A 22,516-nucleotide genomic window follows, 5' to 3' on the forward strand; every position below is an offset into this window, starting at 1 on the left:
GCAATCCTTCCGCCTCAGCCTTCCAAGTAGCTGGAACTACAGGTGCGTGCTATCACACCCGGCTAATTTTTTGATATGTTGTAGAGATGAGGTCTCGCCAAGTTGCCCAGGCAGGTCTCAAACCTGCGGGCGCAGGCAATCCACTCATCTCTGTCTCCCAAAGCGCAGAATTACAGGCTGAGTCACCGAGCCCGGCTATGGCTATCTTTTAAAAGGCCAAGCACACTATGTCATTTTCCCATGTTGTTTGTTTATTGGCACCACAGAATTTATAAATTTTAAGCAAATATATAGCATTTATTTATGCTGAAACTTTATTAAAGCAAGAATAGGAATGGATGATCTAGGGTTTTTTCCCTATATTTTATTTTTAAACTTTAAAAAATAAATGCTACTAACAAAATGGCAGATTGCTGACTTTTTAGGACATATGAGTGCTAGGGACTGAATATTTCTATCCCCCCATATTCCTATGTTGAAATTCTAACCCCCAAGGGGATGGTATTAGGAGGGGGCTTTGGGAGGTGATAAGTCATAAGGGTGGAGCCCTTGTGAATGACATTAGTGTCCTCATAAAAAAAGGTCCAGAGAGAGAGCGCCCCTCATCCCTTCCACCACGTGTGGCCATAGCAAGAAGGCACCATCTGTGAATCAGGAAGCAGACCCTCGGCAGACGCCGAATCTGCTGGTGTCTTGATCTTGGACTTCCCATCTTCCGGAACTGTGAGAAATCAATTTCTGTTGTTTATAAACTACCCAGTCCATAGTATTTTGGTATAGTAGCCCGAACAGACTAAGATGATGAATCTTCATTCCTAGCCCCTGAGTCTGCATTCTAGATCTGGGAGCTTGAGTGGGTATGTTCTGGTGCTGCTTATGACAAGCCTTATTCTGGCCACCTGGGTACCAGATATGGGAGGTCAAAGTGAGCGGGGCTCAGTCTAAGCCCATCAGCAGCCATGAAAAGTGGAAAACAAAGCCTCTATCTACTCGTGTTGGGTCAAGACTGCCATTCACACTCAAAGGGCACTGTGGCATTAAACTTAACTCAGAAAACAGCTCATCAGGGAAAACAGTAGCAGCTAGAGTAATACAAATAAAAGATGAAGTCTCTATAATTCATAGTTTGTTTTGGTCTCTTTGCATGGAAACTATACCATTTATCTAGAAAGAATGGTCTCCAAAATCCAAAGGATAGTAATCTAGAAGAAAATTCTGTGCCTCTTAAAAAACAAAAATGTCAAGACTATTAAAACTATCCAAAAGAGTAAGGAGTCTATTAAACTATGGTTATTACAGAATGTCTTTGGGACTCTTCTCTAAAGATTCTCTCAATTATTTTTCCCATAGTTCCTTTTACATCAGTTTGTCCACATACAGGTTGGTTCATTTTATTCTGCTAGTTCTGACAACTTGACACTGACTTAGCTTACTCAAGTAGCAGTAGGCAACCTAAAAATAAGTTAATTTTTTACATGAATGCATCTTTTACTAATATGCTACATAGCTCATTCACTTGCTAACTGATTGGCAGTTAAAGACTGATCATTAATGTCTCTGTTTCTAATGCTTCAACAATGTTATTTTAAAAGAAATTAATTATACACACACTTCATAGGTAAAATCTTCTAATCCAAACCTGTTTTTTAATGTCTTAAAGTGCAATAAAGAGTATAAAAATGATATCGCTTACACATGAAAATAGGCACTAGGCAATATGAGGAATAGAAGTCAGTTTGGAGATGTTAACATACACACACACACACACACACACACACACACACACACACACATTTATCTAGGACTTTGGGAGGAATAAGTTACCTCACAGTCACAAAAATGGTGCTTATCCCTTTAGAAGCATTGGAATTATTTTTTGGGGGGGTCAATCTTCTTATGCAATTTTTCTACAATGCATTTCATACCTCCTTGCCTTAGTCTGAATGCAACAATCATTTAATTTTGTTACTGGTTTAGCATTCAAACATATGGCAATAGTGTTCGGCCCTGTACAACAGTAAGACTTCCAGTCAGCCCCCATGTCTTCTGAGTATGTGTTTGCTTTCACCTTTACTTGTACATCAGCATGCCTACCTCTGTGAGCACCCGCTCTTGCCTGGGCCAGCTCTCTAACTGGCTATCTCTAATCAGCTGTGAGCTGGCCATCAGATCAAGGGACATGCCAATCAGCTTGCTGAAGCTGGATCTACAAGTAAGTATACCTTCTGAGTGAGGGCCTGAGGTCTCTGGGAAATTTCCTTTGGCTACTCAGGCCCCTCTCCCCTGTTTCTTATTTCTGATGGTATGTCTATGCACCCTAACCCTTGCCACTCAAAACGTGATCTGTGCCCACGCAGCATCACCTGGGAGCTCGTTAGAAATGTAGCATCTCTTGGCCAGGTAATCCCAGCACTTTGGGAGGCTGAGGCAAGAAGATTGCTTGAGCCCAGGAGTTCAAGACCAGCCTGGGCAACAGAGCGAGGCCTTGTCTCTACAAAAAAAAAAATAATAATAATTAGCTGGGCGTGGTAATGCACACCTGTAGTTCCAGCTCCTCAGGAGGCTGGAGCAGAAGGATCGCCTGAACCCAGCAGGTCAAGGCTGTGGTGAGCCATGATTGTGCCACTGCAATCCAGCCTGGGCGACAGAGTGAGACCCTGACTTGACATCAACAACCAAAGACAGAAATGCAGCATCTCAGGCACCACCCCAGACCCACCGAACCAGAATCTGCATTTCAACAAGAACCCCAGGGATTTCTGTGCTCTTTAAGGTGCCAGCAATGCTGGTCTACAGCAGTGGTCTCCTGGTTGAGCATACATCAGAAACCCCAGAGGGTGTGTGAGACCAGAGTGCTGGCCCCACTGTCAGAGCACCAGTGGGTCTGCAGTGGGGCCTGAAAACTGGGCTCTCTGCCAGGTTCCCAAGTCCATACTTAGAACACTTGTCTAGTTCACCGGTCCTTAAACTCACTTTTGCATCCAATTACCTGGGGAACTTTTTCTACACACCTGGGCCTGTCCTCAGTTCCCACAGGAAGAAGGCTCCCAGGTCCTCCACAGGACAGAGGAGGCAGCATGGTGGCTGTCAACCTTCTTTCTGCCCCAACACTCACTCCCATGAGTCACAGTAGCTCACAGTGGGGAAACCGGATTGGCATTTCACAGACTTTCTGCAGCAGGAAGACAGATGTCCTTTGAAGAGGCCTAAGGGTGACTGGGCAAAGGCTGCCAGGAGATCGAGCTAGCAGCATGGTGGTCGCTGGCGGAATTCCTGCAGATCACTAGCAGTTTTCTAGCTGGTGCTCTTTCCCATGATGGAAGCAGCCACGGCCACAGCTCCTGGCAAGTGACTAGGAGGGAAAGGCCCAGACCCTGGCTCTTAGTCTCCTGACTGACTCTTTCCCCCACAGCCCCACCCTCTACCAGGCACTGAGAAACTGCTTGCTTGTGCCTCCTCCTTCCATCTCTGGTTCTGGGCCCATTTCCCTGGCACTATCTCTTATCACCAAGGTAAGACACCCAGGCTGAGTTTAGATGCTGCAGACGAGAGAAAAAACAGCACACACCTTAGGGCCTACTTTGAACTGCAGCCACCGGTTCTGACCAGCTCAGGGATCCCTGCATGGCTCCTTTGCTGACCTGGGCCCCACGCGTTGGGGTTCAGCAACTAAGGACCACCTAATGACAAAATACTAGCACCTTCTCATCTGCCACTGGTTCTCGGATACTCAGTTCCCTCAGTGACCTTGGGGTGGGAGAGGCTGTGGACTGGGGCCAAGTGTGGAGAGTTCTGGATTCCCCAGTCAAACCCCATTTGCTAGCAGTTCGGTCACACCCTCTTTTCCAACGTCTGGCCAATACACCATGTGCTGCTCAGCTGGAGGCCATGCTTCCTCCACTGGCAGGAAGCAACAGGAGCAGGAGCTACTGAGGAGTGGGCCCTGGCTTGAACAGCTGGGGGCCAAGATGATCAACAAAAACCATCCACAGAGACAAGCAACCCTTGGTGTGAAATCGATTGTGTCTAATTTTCTGCTTCTATTTCTAAGCGAATTTCAGTCAAGTTGTATTAAATAATCGATGGGGTCAGGTTTTAAGCACATACATTCATTTTGAAGGAAGCAGCAATGTAAGTTGATCTAATCATATAAGATATACTGAAGGCAAAGACTATTGGGTCAGAAATACACTTGAACTCTCTCACCTGTCTTGTCATTTGCCAAACACAATCAATAAACTGCAGAAATATAGGCGATCGGTCAGCATCAGCGTGGTTGTCATTACCATGGCCCACTCGCTGAAAGGAGACAAAAGGTGAAACATCCTGATGCATGCTATGCTCCTCTCAAAAGCCACCATAAACTATCTGGTGGCAAGAAACATATCTTATCAGGCCTGACAGAATTCCTGGCACGTAGCAGGCACTCAAAAATGTTCATTAGATTGAATTGACTTCCATTATGTTTAGGAAACAAAATTTCAGTTTACTTTACAGTATTTTTACATGTTGATTATTTTTACAATCAAATGTGTGAGATTGAACTGCTAGTAGATGGGATTCGACCAGGGAATCTGGACTGTTTTCTGTCTCTATGAATTTGACTATTCTAGGCTTTTCATATAAATGGAAACATAAATATTATCCTTTTGTGTTACTTCTATAATCAACATGTAAATAAATGTTGTATAATAAGCTGAAGTATAGTTGATATCAAGAAATTATAAGCAACTAGCTAGCCAACTTTTCAGTTCAAATGATAAGGTCAAGACCAACCACCAGGCCAGTATAGTGTCAACATGGGGCTACCCATTAGCAGCTCTTAAAGCACACCATGAGTGCCATTTTCTCTACAAATATGAAAATATCTTTCTCCATTTTTCAGAAATGTCAGGAAGTCTGAAAATCAAAATAAAGATTAACAATTTACAAGTTTAACTGCTGTACGTGACTCAGAGATGGGGTGGGGTCCTCACTCCAGGCAGTCCAGTATCATATTTCATATTCTTTGATATTTTATAAGATATTGATAGATCCATGCAAAAAGATAAAAGACAGTATTCTCAGACACATAAACTGGATTTTCCAAAAACACTGAAAATGCCACAAGTAAAAAGATAGTTAAAGAGTGAGCATTCTAAGAGCAGCTTCAGATAATCTGATGATTAGGCAAAATGATGAGGAAACAGAAAACACTGTGGAAATACAACACAATCACCACATAGAAGGAGCAAAAAAATACTCTATGAGATTGCCACCTGAAAAGACACAAAACAAGAACACGGCTAAATCAATGTTAACACTTGACAGGAGCAGTGTACTCTCTTTTTTTCCCCTAATTTCAATTGTGAAAATCTATATGACAAAATTTACCATCTTAACTGCTTAAAAAGATTATTTACTTTTCAGTCGGGGTCTCACTCTGTCACCTACATTGGAATGCAGTGGCACAATCGTGGCTCACTGCAGCCTCAATCTCCTGTGCTCAGGCAATACTTCCACCTCAGCCTCCCAAGTAGCTGAGACTACAGGTGCATGCCACCACACCTGGATAGTTTTTTGATTTTTTTGTAGAGACAAAGTCTCACTATGTTGCCCAGGCTGGTCTCTAGCTCCTGGGATCAAGTGATCCTCCTGCCTCAATCTCCCAAAGTGCTAGGATTACAGGCATAAGCCACCACAACCAGCCATATTTAAGTGTACAGGTCAGTGGCATTAAGCACTCTTATGTTACTGTACAGCCATCACCACCATCCCTCTCTAGAGCATGTTCATCTGCCCAAACTGAAACTCTGTACCTATTACCACTAGCTCCCTGTTCCCCCTCTCCTATCCCCTGGCCATGACCACTCTACTTCCTGTCTCTATGAATTTGATTATTCCAGGTTCTTTGTGTAAGTGGAAACATACAATATTTACCCTTGTGTGACTGACTTTTTTCACTGAGCATAATGTCATCAAGTTTCATCCATGTTATAGTACATCAGAATTTCCTTTTTTAAAAGACTGAATAATATGCCATTGCATAATCACATACCACACAGTGATGTTTCACTCAACAATGGACTGTGTATACAATGGTGGTTCCATAAGATTATAACCTCGTATTTTCACTGTACCTTTTCTGTTTAGATGTGCTTAGATACACAAATACTTATCATGGTGCTGCCTAGAGTATTCAGCACAGTCACATGCTACACAGGCTTATAACCTAGGCTGTGCCACAGAACCTAGGTGTGTGGAAGGCTATGGCATCTAGGTACATGTAAGTATACCTAGGATGTATCCATGACGACAGCATTTCTCACAACGTATTCCCACCGTTACACAATGCATGACTGTATACATAGGCCACATTTTGTTTATCCATTCACTTGTCAATGGAATGCCAATTCACTTGGGCTGCTCCCACCTTTGGGCTACTGTGAATAGTCCTGCTGTGAATACTGACATACAAATATCTGCTCAAGCCCCTGCTTCCACCTCTTTGGGGTATATACCCATAAGTGGAATTGCTGGGTCAGATGGTACTTCTATTGCAATTTTTTGAGGAACTGCCATACTGTTTTCCACAGCAGCTACGTGCATTGTCTTATTTCTGTATTTCTCTAAAAAATATCTCACAGAACCTGCACTATGCTATTTAAGGTACCTAGGGAACAGTTTTCACTGACAGTTTACAATTGAGGAGTCATTCTCTTAACAGAAAGTCACTGAACTTCCATGTGTGTGCAAAGCACCATGCTCAGCCCTTGGAACCGCAGGCATTTTCATGGTGTCTGGTAGAGGCCAGGTCCTTGGCTAGGCACCTGGGAGACCCAGTCAAATGGGATACTGTACTTGTGCTGGATGAATAATCCATTTGTGGTCTAGTCGAGAGAAAAAGACATGCAAATAACGAGTGCAATAAAGTATGCCAAGGGCTTCCGAGTGTGCACACAGGAACAAGAAGGCCATCCTAGCATGGGGAGGGAGAAGGAATGAGAAGGGAAAGTCACACCAGTCATAGTCATGATGGAGGTCTCGTTTGAGATAACCCTTGAAGGACAGGGAGGTGTCTGCTTTCTGGATAGCCAGGAATTGATTACGAGCAGTGGGAACGTGGTAGAGGGCACCAGGGGAGCCATAAGTAGCCGGGCCCAGCTGAGGCTCAGGGTATGGGATAAGCAGCGGGAGAAAGAAGAGGCTGGAGAGGTGACTCAGACCAGCTCACCAAGGGTTTTAAGTGCCACACAGAGGAGTGTGTCCATAATCCCGTGGGCCACGGGAAGCATCAGATCTGTTCTGGAATGCTCTATCTGGCTGCGTGGACATGATGGATTAGAGGGGGATGGACTGCAGAGAGCTGCTGCTGTGGTTTGGATGTTTGTCTTCCCAAACCTCATGTTGAAATCTCCCTACTGGGAATATACCCTGAAGAACTCAAATCCCTCTATCAAAAAGATACCTGCACACAAATGTAGTAAAACAAAGTATTTAAAATGTTTAAAGAAAAAAAGAAATTTGATCCCCAATGTTTGGGACAAGGGAGCAGATCCCTCATGAACAGATTCATCACATCCCTGGGGTAAGTGAGTCCTCACTCTATTCGTTCCCACGAGAGTTAGGTATTATAAAGCACCTGCACCTCCTTTCTCCTGCTACCTTTCCTGCCCATCCAGCTCCCCTTCACCTTCGGCCATGATTGTAAGTTTCCTGAGGCCTGACCAGAAGCAGATGCCAGCGCCATGCTTCTTGTACAGCCTGCAGAATTGTGAGCCAAATAGACCTCTTTTCTTTTTCTTATAAAGATGTGGGGCACAATTCAGGGTTAGGTATTCAAATGTTGATTATGCAGGTACCCTTGTTGATGAGGTGTGCCCCTCCCTCCCATAGCAGTTTCCCTCAACTGCCAATCCTGCCCCCCACTCCCCTGGCAATTTCCCACTACTGCCAATCCCTTTCTTATGGAATTATAATTGTTCAAGGTCCGCTTATGAGTGAGAACATATGGTACTCTGCTCTTTGTTTCTGTGATAGATCACTGAGTATGATCGACTCTAAATCCTTCCAAGTTGCTGTGAAGTCCATATGTTTGTCCTTCTTGATGGCTACATAATACTCCATCTTGTATATGTACATTTTTTTTACCCAGTCCAGCTTCGATGGTATAAATTACCTGCCTCAAGTATTCCTTTATGACAACACAAATGGACTGAGACAGCTACTTCGGAGACTGCCTAAGGGGCTGATAAGGCCTGAACTAGGGGCATCAATGGCAACGGAGAACAGACGGAAGATCAGAAATACAGGGATTTACAGTCATGGAGCTGACTGAGGTCACTAAGGGATTAAGTACAGGGAGAAGAAAACCGATCCAAGAACTGAGCCCTGGAGCACTCTAACATTAAGAGGTTGGGGAGATGAGGGAGGACCTGGAAGTAGAAGAAAATTCAAAAGGTTAGAGAGACCAAGATGCCCAATGAAGGGATTCCACGAAAGGAGAAGAATCAACAGCATCCAACGCTCAGGTCACATAAAAGGAGGACTTGGCAAAGTGGCAGTCATTGGTAACTGTGACAAGACCAGGCAGGGTGGGGATGTGAGGAGGAGGCCTGACTGAAATGGTTTCAAGACAGACTGGCAGGAGAGAAAACTAACAGTGAGCACAGAAGACAGACAAGGAGTCTTTTTGTAAAGATGACTGGGGTGACAGCTGGAGGAGGTTGTGGGGTCATAAGCGTCTTTTTAAGGGAATAACAGCATGTTTCTATACCAATGGGAATGGTCTATGGGTGAGCAAGAATGGAGGCAGGATAGAGGGAAGAACAATTAGAAAGTTCCATGATGGAAGCAGGTGGGCAAGGGCAGGAATCAGCCTCAGTTGGGGGTTCAGATGGCTCATTCACAGAACTCCAGGGAAGGTACCTTATGAGGCCCCAGCTGGCGGGTGGTTGCGGGCTTGAAATCCCTGTTTATGTGCCAGCCCATCCTAACTAGCCAAGTGACCTCGGGCGGATCACCTCAGCTCCCCCATCTGCCAGTGACAGAATTCATCATCAGGATTCAACAGGATGAGGAACGTAACAGTGCTGCCACACAGTGGTGCTCAGGAAATTGAGACTGTTGTGGATCTGAGGCTCTGACTGGCTCACTGTGGCCACGGTGTGGTGAGCCCAGAACCTGCGTGCTCCCACGGCCTTAGCTCAATCGATGGCCTCTCCCACGGCCCCTCTCGTAAAGGACCCCTGCTAGTTTTCTCTCCCCTGGGATGTACAGTCTGGGGAGAAAAGGTGGAAGAGAATGGCCCCTGAGTCTTCAGAGATGGCCTGTACAGACATTTGGAAAGGTTCCATATTCTCTTTTCTCCCTACTGAGCCCAGCCTTTGTTGAGGGAGGAAGAAACAAAGGAGCTGGTGATGATGTTTAAAACTGACTCGGGGCTGGGTGTGGTGGCTCACGTCTGTAATCCAAGCTCTTTGAGCGGCAAAGGCAAGAGGACTGCTTGAGCCCAGGAGTTCCAGACCAGCCTAGGCGACATAGCAAGATCTCATCTCTACAGAAGGACTGCCTGAGCCCAGGAGGTTGAGGCTTCAGTGACAAGCCATTATTGTGTCACTGCACTCCAGCCTGGGAAACAGAATGCGATTCAAACAAAACGAAAAAACTACTTACTCGCTTCCCCAGTACCTCGCATGGGCCAGGCACTGCCTTCAACACCTGATACAGATGAAGTCGTTTACCCCACACACCACCTTGTTTCAGAAAGGAGGCAAGCAAGGGGAAAGCAGGTGTCTAGGGATCTGCCAGAGGCTCCCAAAGGGCAGGCGGCTCAGAGGCTGTTGACTTGCCTCTTCCCTCTGGAGGGCCTCTTTCAATATCTCCACCCTGAGAGTGTGGGCACAGCTAGAACTTGATGCCCCCATGCTGGAGCTACTGGAATCTTCACGCCACCTGTTCCCCAGCTTTTCATGGCAAGTCTGATGGGGACTTTCAGAGCACTCCTGCTCGATGCACAGTTCAGATGGAGCCCCAACAGCTCGATGGCCTGGGCAGGCCAGCAAGTAGTCGCCACTTGAACTAAAACACAAACGGCAGCCCAAGAATACCCCACCACATGACCCAGCAATTCCACTACCAGGTAGATACCCCACAAGTGTGAAAGCAGAACTGAGTCTCTCCCAAATTGAAGTCCTAACCCCCAGCACCTCAGGAGTGTGACTATATTTGGAGACAGACCTTTTAAAGACGTGATTCAGTTAAAATGGGGCTTATGAGAGGAGGACATTAGGACACATACAGAGACAGCAGGGTTGCACACACAGAGGAAAGACCATGTGAAAAGGTGGTAAGAGGGTGGCCATCTGCAAGCTGACAAGAGAGACCTCTAGAAAAACCCATCCTGCTGGCAACTTGATTTTGGACTTCCAGCCTCCAGAACTGTGCAAAAAGAAATCCTTGTCGTTTAAACCACCCAATCTGTGGCACTTTGTTATGGAAAAAACTTTTATACCAATGTTTATAGCACAACATTCACAATAGCCAAGAGGTGGATATAACCCAAGCATCCATCAACAGATGAATCAATAAATAAAATGTGGTACAGACACATAAGGAAACACTATTCAACTATAAGAAGGGATGAAAATGTGACATTTATAACAACATGAATGCACCTTGAAAATGTTATGCCCAGTGAAGTAACCCAGTCATGGGAGGACAAACACTGTATGATTCCACTTACACGAGATACATAGAAAAGTCACATTTATATAGAAACACGAAGCAGATTCGTGGTTGGCAGGGCTGAGGAAAGTGAAGGGAAAAGGGAAAGTGAGGGGTGACTGCTGATTATATACAGGGTTTCTTTTGGGTGATGAATATGGTTTGAAACCAGATAGAGGTGATGGTTACACAATACTGTGAATATTCTAAAGGACACTAAATGGGGCGTTCTAAATGGTTAATTCTATGTTATATCAATTTAACTTCAATTTTTTTAAAAAGGCATAAACTACACTCAGAAAAAAATGCCCTACCAGGAACATGCAATGCTGAGGTCCATGTATTCCATTATAGCAATTCAGGTTTGACACAGAGAAGAAAGCCTACGTGTGTGCATGTGCTTGTGTGTGTCACATATGACATGTACACAGATATGATGGTACAAAACAGTCAACCATCCCGTCTCAACTTACCAAGGCAAACCTATGCCCGAAGCTTATCCACTCCTTTTCTATGAGTGCCTCGAACCCTTTAATAGTGCGGTAATAGCTGTCCAGCATCAGCATAGCCAGAGACGTGAGCTGGGCTGTTCGGTCCCAACCATCGCTGCAGTGCACCACCACGGATGTTTTCCCAGACTCAATCTTGTCAGCAATTCGCACGGCCCCAGCAAGAAGCATCTTCAAAAAAAAGGCACACGAGACCCAGCTACGTTTCACTTCATTTACAGCGTCAAATAATTTTGGGGAGAACTTTGGAAGTCCTGGTCAATTAACCAAGCAAGAATGTCATATAGTAACCGAGAATCACTAGGACACATTAGCTCACACTAAGAAAACCTGCAGCATTAAGTAGGGTCCCTTTATTGGCGGGCCACAAAGTTCTTTAAAAAGCTGACTTGAGGCAAACATTATCACTTTGTACTATGTCACATAAGCCCTCCACCAAGACCCCAGTCTGATGCTGCCCATGGACACCAGACAGCTCATGTAACAGCCAAGAGGCACTTACTTGCAGCACTGAGAAACCACTGGGAGATACAGATGTTTATGGCACAGATGTAGAGAAGTGTTAGCCAGAAAGCATATAAATACTGGACCCTTTTACCCTTATATATTCCAGCCAGTGTGTCCCATCCACATTGGACAGCCACCGCGCCTCGTCGATTGAAGGGTACACGACCTCTTTTAATTTCCGTAGCGACTCTCTCATCACGTGAATGTTGTGAATCTCCAGGAACACGAGTTCTGCATTTGGGTAAGCGCTTTCACTTTCATATCCGCCCCCCTTTGCCTGTGAAGACGAAAGATGCACATCACTTCATCTGGAATGAACTTTTCTAGTCTTTTAGCACTACCAGATATAGACCACTAAAGAAGCAACACACACCTCAGTTAATAAACCTCCTGTATCCGGGTGTGAGTTTCCTAGGGCTGCTGGAACAAAGTACCACACACTGAGTGGCTTCACACAACAGGAAATGTCTTCGCTCATAGTTCTGAAGGCTGGAAGTCAGAAATCAAGGTGCTGACAGGGCCTTGCTCCCACAGAAGCCTCTAGGGGAGGATCCTTCCTTGGCTCTCCCAGGTTCTGGTGGCCTCAGGCATTCCTCGATGAGAGACACAGCGCTGTAATCTCCGCCTCCATCTCCATGTGACCTTCTCCCCTTTGTGTCAGCCTCTTTTCTTCTTATAAAGACAGGGTCACACTGGACTGGGGTCCACCCTAATCTAATATGACCTCATCCAACTTAATTACATGTGCAAAGACCCTAGTGTGAAGTAAGGTCCCAGTCCTGGGTATTAGGAGGTAGAACTTCAACAGATCTGAGATGACACTGGGATGTGCTCAAGGAACCATAAGGAGCCTCACCCAGCTGGGATGTGGCCTGGGAGAAGTGGCGAGACAGGAAGGAAAGGGCTCGTGGGAAGAGGGCTTTAGAGATCCTGTTCTGGAATCTGGACCTCGCTGCCCCCAGGCTCTGAGGGGTGTGCATGGAGCTGTATGCTTGGAAGACCACTCTTTACAACATGGTGACTGCAGTCAATAACATGTTGTCGACACGTGAGAACTACTTAGGGTAAAATCATTTTAGGAGTTATCACCACAATAGATGGTATGTGAGGTGATCCATATATCAATTAGTTTGTGTTAGCCATTCCACAATGTATACACATTTCAAAATATCATGTTGTATACCATAAACACATATAATTTTGTCATTTAAAATACCAACAAAAATAAAAACGTCTCTTTAAAAAGAAGATTGCTCTGGCCCCAGTGTGGCGACTGGCTTGCAGGGCGTGAGGCAGAAGGCTAATGACAAGGCTACTACTGGAATTCAGGCAAGAGATGACGGGTCCTTTAAAAATTCGAAGTGGGGACTACTTCCTAATTCATTCCATGAGGCCAGTAGTGCCCTGATACCAAAGCTAAACAAAGACATCACAAGAAAACTACACACCAACATCCCTTATGAAAAGAGATACAAACGTCTTCAAGAAAATACCAGCAAGCCCAACCCAGCAGCATCTTAAGTGAGTGAGTGAATGGATGATGCACCCTGACCGAGTGGGACTTATCCTAGGAAGGTAAGGGTGTCGTGTTAGCTTCCTAGGCTGTGGTAAAAAAGGACCACAAACTGAGGCAGGGTGAGGGGAGGCTAAAACAGCACAAATTCATCCTCTCCCAGTTTTGGAGGCTGGAAATCCGAGATCAAGGTGACCACAGGATTGGCTCCTTCAGGAGGCTGTAGGGGAGAATTTGCCCTGGTCTTTCTCCTGACTTCTGGAGTTGCTGGCAGTCCTTGGCAGTCCTCGGCTTCTAACTGCCTCTCTCGAATCTCTGCCTCTGACAGCACACTGTCATCTTCCCTCTATGTGTGTCTGTGTCTCTACATGGCCCTCTTATATGGACACGAGACACTGGCTATAGGGCCCACCCTACTCTAGTATGACCACCTCATAATTAATTATACCTGCAAAGACCCTATTTCCAAACAAGGTCACATTTCGAGGTTCCAGGTAGACATAAATGTTTAGGAGACATTATTCAATCCACGACAGTGGTTCAACACACACACACACACACCAGCCAATGTAACACACCACATTAACAGAATGAAGGGGAAAAAAACACATGATTGTTTCAATTGATGCCAAAAAGGCCTTTGACAAAATCTGGCACCCTTTCATAATAAAACACTCAACAAACTAGGAATAGAAAAGAACTTCCTTTACCTTCATAAAGAGCATGTGTGAAAAACCCACAGCTAATCTCATAGCTAACAGCGAAAACCTGAGAGCTTTCCCCTAAGAAGAGGAACCAGACAAGGATGCCTGCTTTCACCACTGTGATTTAACACTGGACGAAAGGTCCTTGCCAGGAAATCAGGCAAGGAGAAGATATGAAGGGCATCCAGAGTGGAGGGGAACAAGGCAAGTGATCTCAATTGGCAGATGACATAATCTTATATATACAGAAGAACCAGTGGAGATCAGATAACGGCCTGGTCTGTTTCCCAGACACACCCACAGTCATAGTTAAAATCATTCTAGACATGCAATTTGGTGTCTTGCTTCTATCTCCTCTGCATGGGATAAAACACCATGACCTGCCCTTGCCCTGTTGACTATCTGCAGATCACCTCAATGGATATAGCTTTTCCACATCGCATCATTCCTTGGGATACAGTGGTGACAAGGAGGACACAGACCTGTGGAAAGTCTGACGTAGCTAATGATACAGATGTGGGGAGCAAGGGGGACTGACAGACGAGGATGCCTCCCTATCTCCCTACGGAAGGCTGAAATGCAGCCTTCCCACCAAAGACATTCACATCAGATCCCTGGCAATTGTGATGTGACCTTATTTGAAATGAGAGTCAGTCTGGGCGTGGTGGCTCATGCCTATAATCCCAGCACTTTCGGAGGCTGAGGTGAGAGGATTGCCTGAGCCCATGGGTTCGAGACCCGCCTGGTCAACTTGGCGAGACCTCATCTCTACAATTAATCAAAAAATTAGCTGGGCGTGGTGGCACACGCCTGTAGTTCCAGCTACTTGGAAGGCAGAGGCGGATCGCCTGAGCCCAGCAGGTGGAGGCTGCGGTGGCCGGGAGCGGCCACTGCACTCCAGTCTGAGCAACAGTGAGACTCCAACTCAAAATAAAATCAAAAAAATAAAATAAAATAAAGAAAAAAGGGTCTTTGCAGATGTGATTAAGTTAAGGACCTTGAGATAAAAAAATAACCTCACATAATCTCAGGTGGGCCCTAAACGTCATCACAAGTATCCTCAGAAGAGAAAAGCGGAGGCAACACACAGGAAGAGAGGGCCACGTGAAGATGGAGGTGGAGAGTGGAGAGACGTGGTTGCAAGCTCAGGATTGCTGGGGCAGCCGCCAGAAGCTGCAAGAGGCAAGGATCCTCTCTTGGAGCCCTTAGAAGGAGCATGGCACTGCCAGGTTTTGGACTTCTGGTCTCTGGAATTGTAAGCATACATTCCTCATGTCAAAGCCACCAAGTTTGTGGTTATTTGTGCAGCATTCACAGGGAACTAATGCTGTCCCCATCTTCCTCTCACCCTGTTCCTCCCGGTCTTCCCCATCTCCGTAACTAATACCACCATTGGTCCTCCAGGTCAGACATAGGCGCAGCCCCCTTGACCACGGTGGAGCGGGCTCGTTGGCATCATGTACTGTGTCATGAGGATGCTCCTGCCACCATGCTAAGTCCTTTACCATCATTTTCCTCACTTCACTTTAACCCTCACACAACCTCCGACAGGAGACACTGGTATTAGCTCCTATCTCACAGAGAGGTGAATTGGCTTGGGATATGCCACAGAGCACCAAGTGGCAGAACTCGGAGGGAAGTGCAGGTGTGGCTGACTCCAAAGTCGAGGGTCATGCCACCCTGTCACACTGCCTTTAGGGCCCGCATGAATATGCTGAGGGGCTGTGACCCAGGAAACAGCCAAGTGGTGGTGTCAACTGTAAAGTGGGCTAGAAACTTCATCTCAGTCTCAGGAGGGAGCAGGGCAGGGAAGAAACTGCAGCGTCACACTCAAGTCAAACTCAGCATACAGACGGTAGTTAAAGTCACGGCATTGGAGGAGATGGCAAGGATGTCCAGGGGTGTGGTCACCCCCCCCTCAGTGTCCCCCGCAGCAGTGCCTGGGAGTCTGGCTTTGTTTGTCTCGTCAGCCTGCTCCTGTCTCTTGGCAATAATCTCCAAACAGCCAGCCTCCCACCTTCCCCATCTCACTCTTGGAAAGCCCAGAGTAGAGTTGGAGAGTGGCCAAGGTCCCCAGACTGAGTTCAAGGGGCACTGCCACTTGAAGATCAGGAAGAGGAGGAGGAACCAGTGAAGGAGACCGGGAAGGCCAGGCTGGAGAGCGAGAGAAACTTAGGAGGTGTGATGTCATGAAAGTCAAGAGAATGGAGCCATCCACTTGTGGTCAATACCAAATGCCCTTCTCAGGGACAGGCCACCATTCTAGGCCCATCACAGTACTTCCTCATTTAACCTTCACGCCCTTTCCTTGAAGCAGGTACTGCTGTTGGTCCCATTTTAGAGACGAGGCAATCATAGTCTACAGAGATGAAGTAACTGCCTGGGTCATGCGGCAAATACCCAGGTCTCGTCTACACCTCTCTGAGCATGATTTATTTTCCTTCATGCCACAGTGGATAAGCACGTGGCAGCTTGTGTGGCTGCTTGCTCAACATGTGCCTCTCTCACTAAGTGGAACTAGCTCCAGTGCCTAGTATAACGTCTAGCACACGGTAGGTAGCCATGTCCTGAGGGCAGATGGCTGGCACGTGTCTGATGGCTTGTTTGCTTTCTCTAGTAGAAGGCAATGGCTCCTACCAAGGGTGAGATGGGCCAGGTAGGCAGGTGTTGTCCATGATGGAATCATCACCGATGAAAGAAAAGGAGCAGGCTGACCAAAGAAGCAAAGTCAGACTCACCAGCACTGCTGAGGGCTACAGTGAAAAGGGGCTGGCCATGCCCTCAGATACCTTCCTCTCGCTGTTGTTTTTATTCGCTGACTTGGAGTCTTCTCTGTTGCCCATGCTGGAGTACAGTGGCACCATCACAGCTTGCTGCAGCCTCCACCTCCTGGGCTCAGGCGATCCTTCTGCCTCAGCCTCCTGAGAAGCTGGGACTACAGGCATATGCCATCACGCCCAGCTAATTTTTAAATTTTGTTTTGTAGACACGAGGACTCGCTATGTTGCCTAGGCTGGTCTCAAGCCATCCTCTCCCCTCACCCTCACAGAGTGCTGCGATTACAGGTGTGAGCCACTGCACCTGCCCCCCCTTTTGCCATTCTTGTGAATGACAAGCCCTGTCACACTGCTGGACAGGTACCCGTGCTGTCTAGAATGTTCTCCCCAGGCTGCCTGCTGACAGTGCAAACCCTTCTCTAATGGTACCCACAAGCAGGGCTGGCCATTCCTCTCCAGCTCCCTCAGCTCCTTGAGCAGATAGCACCTTCCCTGGTCTGTCTCTGGATGCTCATTAGATGTGTGCTGCCCAAGTGGCATTTGACGAGTAGGCCTGAATGGTAAGGGCCATCATCACTTTCCTAACATCCGAAATTTCTTGAGACGAGGGCAAAGCCCTCTGGCCCCCAGGTACTTGTCTGTAGCAACACACTGTTGGAAAGTCATTTGTGGGAATGACTCCAATCAGAGCCTTTCCCATTTGGATAGCGGGTACTGCAGGCTTGACCTCATAGTTTTCACTAGATTCAAAGACTCCTACCCCCTCAGCTAGTGGGGATCAAACAGGAGCTGTTTGCAGAGGTAATCGTGGCATATCTCATTGTCACCTGAGGTACACTACCAGTGCTCCATGTGATTTCTGGAAACTTTGTACAGCCACAAAGAGTGGCTAACGCCATTTTAAAAGAGCTTCAGATCAGATAGGAGTTAATCAAGTAACTACTATATTTCTTAAAAGAACATCAAAGGACCCCATGATCATTTAATTAAAATACTGAATCCTTTAGGTATTCTCTTCCTGGATCTTTGCTTAATTGATTCAGCAGACAGGATATTGTGGAAAAGCAATGAAAGAGACAAGATTCCAACCCACAGGAGCCACGAAACACAGCCTGCAGAGCACACACCAGTGAGGAACAGTTATGTCCTCTCAAAGATTCTATCTTCAGGTGATCAGGAAGTCAACAGGTTATTCGAACTGTGTGATGATTTATAGACAACACATATGAAAATAGCCAATGTTTTAATGTTAAGAATGTACCTTGTTAGTATCAGCGACACTGTTTTGTCGAGCATCAAAGATGATCAACTTATGTGACTGTGCGTTGGCATCCATTATCGTTTGCAAGTATTTTTCATCTTCTTTGCAGCGTTTATCATTGGGACCCACAAGTGGCTGGCTGCAACGGGTAATTGTTGCCTGACTTTCTGGATGAATCCATGACAACACCTAGTGTTTTTAAGCAGCACATATTAGTATAGTTCCTAAAGCAATGCATGCTTTAATTATTTGGTAGGAAAATCAGGTTCCCTTCTCAGGCAGTCTCGCCTATATATTTCCCTCAAGGTGAGAGTGGGCAGGCCAATCACAGCATTGATCAGGCCATGGGACTCAATGTTTTGGTCAGGTTGAAACAAATCTGACCAGATGAGCTCTAAAACTCCCCTTCCTCCTCCAAAAGTCTATGCTTTAAAGCAAAACAAATCCCTCATCAAACTATTACTAAAATCTAGCCCCAATTTGACTAGCTTTACCTTGTCTCCTAATTTAAAAAATTTATTTGTATTTCAACAATGCCATATGTGGCAGCGTGAAGGCAAAGTGAATAACAGTCTCTTATACAATCTAAAACTCTGCCACCAAGCTTCCCATTTGCCTCCAGTGGCCAAATGACTCAGGACCAGATGCAGACTCGGGGCTCAAATCATCACTTCCTCCTGGCTGCTGTTACTTTCGTAGCAGTGTCTCTCCCACGCAGCTCCAGCATCCCACTCAGAGCTAAGAAGAAACACATTTTCTCCAGAAAGGCTTGGGGAAACCAGCCACGTCAATTGGTAGCACAGTAGCATGCTAACCTGTCCTTGCCACTCCTCTGTTATTCTCTATGGTTCTGAGAGCACGACCTAGTCACCCTAGTAATATTTCCTTAGTAACAGGAAATCATACAAGGGGAAGTCACAGCCAGTGTTGCTTATACAATTAGGTATTTCTTGAGAATCGAAGCTATGTTCAGGTTTGTAAGCTTAGTTTTCTACTTTCCAATTTTGTTCACTAGATTCTTTTCTGGCTTTATTCCTTCCATATCAGATAACATAGCATATGCTTTTACCTAAATGTCAATCTTTATTACTTACAGGGACTCTGCCTTTTGCTCGAAAGGCTGCCACTTTTGAAAGGTCATCATCTTTTACACTAGTTGGCACAACAATGACGGCAGGGTAGGTGTCACAGAACTCGTAATTGCTGTTTATTTTGGATATTTTCCAACTCTCATTTGGCAAGCCCTGCAGGGTGTCGGAGAAGGAGGAAGAGGAGAAAAGTATGTTTTGACCCTTTGAAAAAGTACTAAGCGTGAGTCACATCCATTTCTTATTCTCAACTAAAGCCCATTTATATTTTGCTGTTCATTGTCACTTAAAAGTCAAAATATGTATTGATTTGACATAAGCCATTTCCTAGACATTTCTAAAAATCTAGTACAGCATAAGAATTTCCACATCATACTGAAAAATGAAAATTGGACGCTAGAATCTCAGTGCTATACATTTCTTGTCCTATTTTCTATAAAAAACAAGCTTAGTGTTATTTTCAAAAATATACCTGAAAGTCCTTTACAAACACAGATACTTCTTACAAATGTCTAAAATAAGTAAGATAATACGTTATACCAAATATAAGGTAGAAACAAAGGATTAACCATCATGAAAACAAGATCTTACTAGAATGACTTGAAGTTGACAGTGCACTGGAGTCCCCAGAGCCAGGAACATCCTATCATGCTGATGTCATCACACCAGGTGCTTCAAATCTAACTCAAGTCAGTGGTTTGGATCCTTACTCACAACCTTTACCAGCACATCTAATAACAACCTTCTGGTAGATTTGGTTTTTAAACCCCTGTCCTTGCCTGAGTCCCACTCACCCTCTGGAAATAGGATGAACAAACGGTGACAAGGTCAAAGGTTTGGCATAGGGAGAAGAGAGCATTCAAAAGATGGAGAACCCATAAGCTAGAAGTTATACCTACGTGCAACTTGTTAGAACACGTTTCTTCCCCACCACTACAATTCTAAAATCTCAAAAGAGAAAAAGTCACTCAATCTAGTCTTTTCAGTTTGATAAGCAGCATACTTTACCTGTCTCTTATATTCAGATACTGGGTCATAAACTTTCCAGCCATTAATTGGAAATTTCTCTTTATAGTTGAATGCGAAAAGTGTCTGGATATAGGAACCACAAAATACATATGTCAGTATTTCTTCTTTATGTAATATACCCAATATTAAAAGTTTTCATCCTGATACGAGCTGAGTGTAACTAAGATTCTTACTTTAATCTATACATTTTGAAGCAACAAATCAGCAACTTTTCTTAATTATCACATAGAGCTGACAAACTTCAAATATTCTAACTTTATCTACCAACAGAGAGAGAAAATCTCCAGAAAAAAAAATAAACATACAATTTTGGGGCCCCACAAATGCATGCAAAAAAGGTTTACTCTTGTATACTTACTTGCCCATTGGAAAGAGGAAATGCATGTTTGTTGAGGTTTTCAAATATTCCCAGTTTACTCTGTTCTTCCTGTTTATAAGCAAGTCGCAAGTTCCTCATATCCTGTTAAACAATTAAGCAAAACTCAGTTATTCAACATATATTGAACACCTATGAGCCAGGTACCCTGGCGTAAATAGGTAAAGAAATATTTTTATTCATTTCTCATTTTATACTCTATTTTGCTCCAAGTAGCAAAAGGCAATTTAACAGAAATAGCTCCAAGGAGCTTAAAAAAATGAGAAAATTGGAACAAAGGGGATGGGTGCAGGGGAAATTCATCAGACACAACCAAGAACAAGGTTCTTACATGGAAGCTGTGTTCTCAGGTCCTGTGCACGGACTTGCTAAAGGTGTGCCACGGAATGACTTATGTGCTGCAAGTCGCCAAAGAGACTGAATTCACACCTTCCATCTAATAGAAATGCAGCACACCTTTCTTCCTGTGTGCTCCCAGAAGGGACTCCATAGCATGTGCAGACTGAAGCCCTCAGTAGCATCCTTACAGGAACACAATGCTACTTCTCCAGACCACGCTTTCTTAACATGCCCCCAGCGCAAGCTGATGGCCCAAGGCCGAGCACAAATCAGCAGGAATGATTGCACCAAGGCCAGCTCTGATGGTGTGACTCCTTCCCGGGACGGCGTTTTCAGCAGTGCCCCCTGACCTTTTAAAATCCATGTCCTTTTTAAACACAAAACTCTCATTCTTTTTAACACTGTATGAAATTTGAAGTTACATATGACCATAAACAAACTAAAGCAATAGCAACTGGGGAAGTGAAGAAGTTACTGTTGTGATATTATATATAACAGCAAAACAATGTAAGTACCCAAGTGTCTATCAAAAGGGACTGGGTAAATAAACTACAGTACAGCTGGTGGAATACTAAAGAGCTCTTAAAAACAAGAAGCAAGCCTAGTGCATTGGCTCACGCCTGTCATCCCAGTACTTTAGGAGGCTGAGGTGAGAGGACTGCCTGAGTCCAGGAGTTCAAAACCAGCCTGGGCAACTTGGCAAGACCGCCTCTCTACAATAAATCAAAAAATAAAAATAAAAAATAAAAAAAGCCAGGTGTGGTGGCATGCACCTGTGGTTCCAGCTACTGGAAGGTTGAGGCAGAAGGATGGCCTGAGCCCAGCAGGTCGAGGCTGTGGTAGCCATGAATGTGCCACTGCACTCCAGCTTGGGAGACAGAGTGAGACTCCGACTCAGGAAAAACAAACAAACAAACAAACAACAACAACAACAACAAACAAGAAGCAGGCCATATTATGGCCTGTAATCCCAGCACTTTGGGAGGCTGAGGTAGGACTGCTTGAGCCCAGGAGTTCAAGACCAGCCTGAGTAACATAGCAAGATCCTGTCTCTATAAAATAAAATGTTTACAAAATGAGCCAGGTATAGTGGCATATACTGGTAGTCCCAGCTCCTTGGGAGGCTGAAGCAGGAGGATCACCTGAGCCCAGGAGATCGAGGCTGTGGTAGGCCATAATCATGCCACTGTACTTCAGCCTAGGTGACAGAGTGAGACTCAGGCTCAAAACAAACAAAAGCAAACAAACAACAACAACAACAAAACAAGAAGCAGCTCTGTATTTATTGACGTAATGGAGTGCCAAAATGTCTTGTTAAGGGGAAAGAGAAAAGAGCAGAATGGTACATACAATATGCTACCATTTACATTTTCACAGAAAGATCATATACACACTTCTGGGCAGAGAGCATCTAGGGAGAGGTACATTAGAAACTGGTAATGGCGGGTATCTGCAAGGAGTGGAACAGGGTGCCTGGGTGTTGGGTGACTTACTTTTTACTGTATACAGCTTTTGTACCTTTTGAATTGTGTTACCTGTTAAAAAAAACAAACCCCAAACCTTGCAAGGCTCTTAGGCATGAGCTGAGGGCTGCAAGCATGGCCTTAGTAATTCTAGGCTAGAAAACATTCAAAGCAGCCGGGCTCGGTGGCTCAGCCTGTAATCCCATGCCTTTGGGAGGCTGAGGTGAGTGGATTGCCTGAGTCCGC

General features: G+C 45.2%; 1 protein-coding gene across 3 annotated transcripts in view; it reads right to left on the minus strand.

The window, feature by feature from the left end:
• Positions 1–22,516, minus strand: part of MTMR1 (myotubularin related protein 1) — a 67,285-nt gene that overhangs the window by 14,030 nt on the left and 30,739 nt on the right. For all 3 annotated transcript variants that reach the window (XM_021713240.1, XM_021713241.1, XM_008059789.2), the window contains 7 exons: positions 20,451–20,552; positions 20,072–20,155; positions 19,070–19,219; positions 17,976–18,164; positions 11,812–11,997; positions 11,178–11,384; positions 4,207–4,299 (listed from right to left, as the gene is read on the minus strand). In XM_021713240.1, coding sequence (XP_021568915.1) covers positions 4,207–4,299; positions 11,178–11,384; positions 11,812–11,997; positions 17,976–18,164; positions 19,070–19,219; positions 20,072–20,155; positions 20,451–20,552 — 1,011 coding nt within the window. The remainder of the gene's footprint in view (positions 1–4,206; positions 4,300–11,177; positions 11,385–11,811; positions 11,998–17,975; positions 18,165–19,069; positions 19,220–20,071; positions 20,156–20,450; positions 20,553–22,516) is intronic.

Source organism: Carlito syrichta, unplaced genomic scaffold (assembly GCF_000164805.1).
Source record: "Carlito syrichta isolate Samal-C Ts95f unplaced genomic scaffold, Tarsius_syrichta-2.0.1 Scaffold304364, whole genome shotgun sequence".
Classification (NCBI taxonomy): domain Eukaryota; kingdom Metazoa; phylum Chordata; class Mammalia; order Primates; family Tarsiidae; genus Carlito; species Carlito syrichta.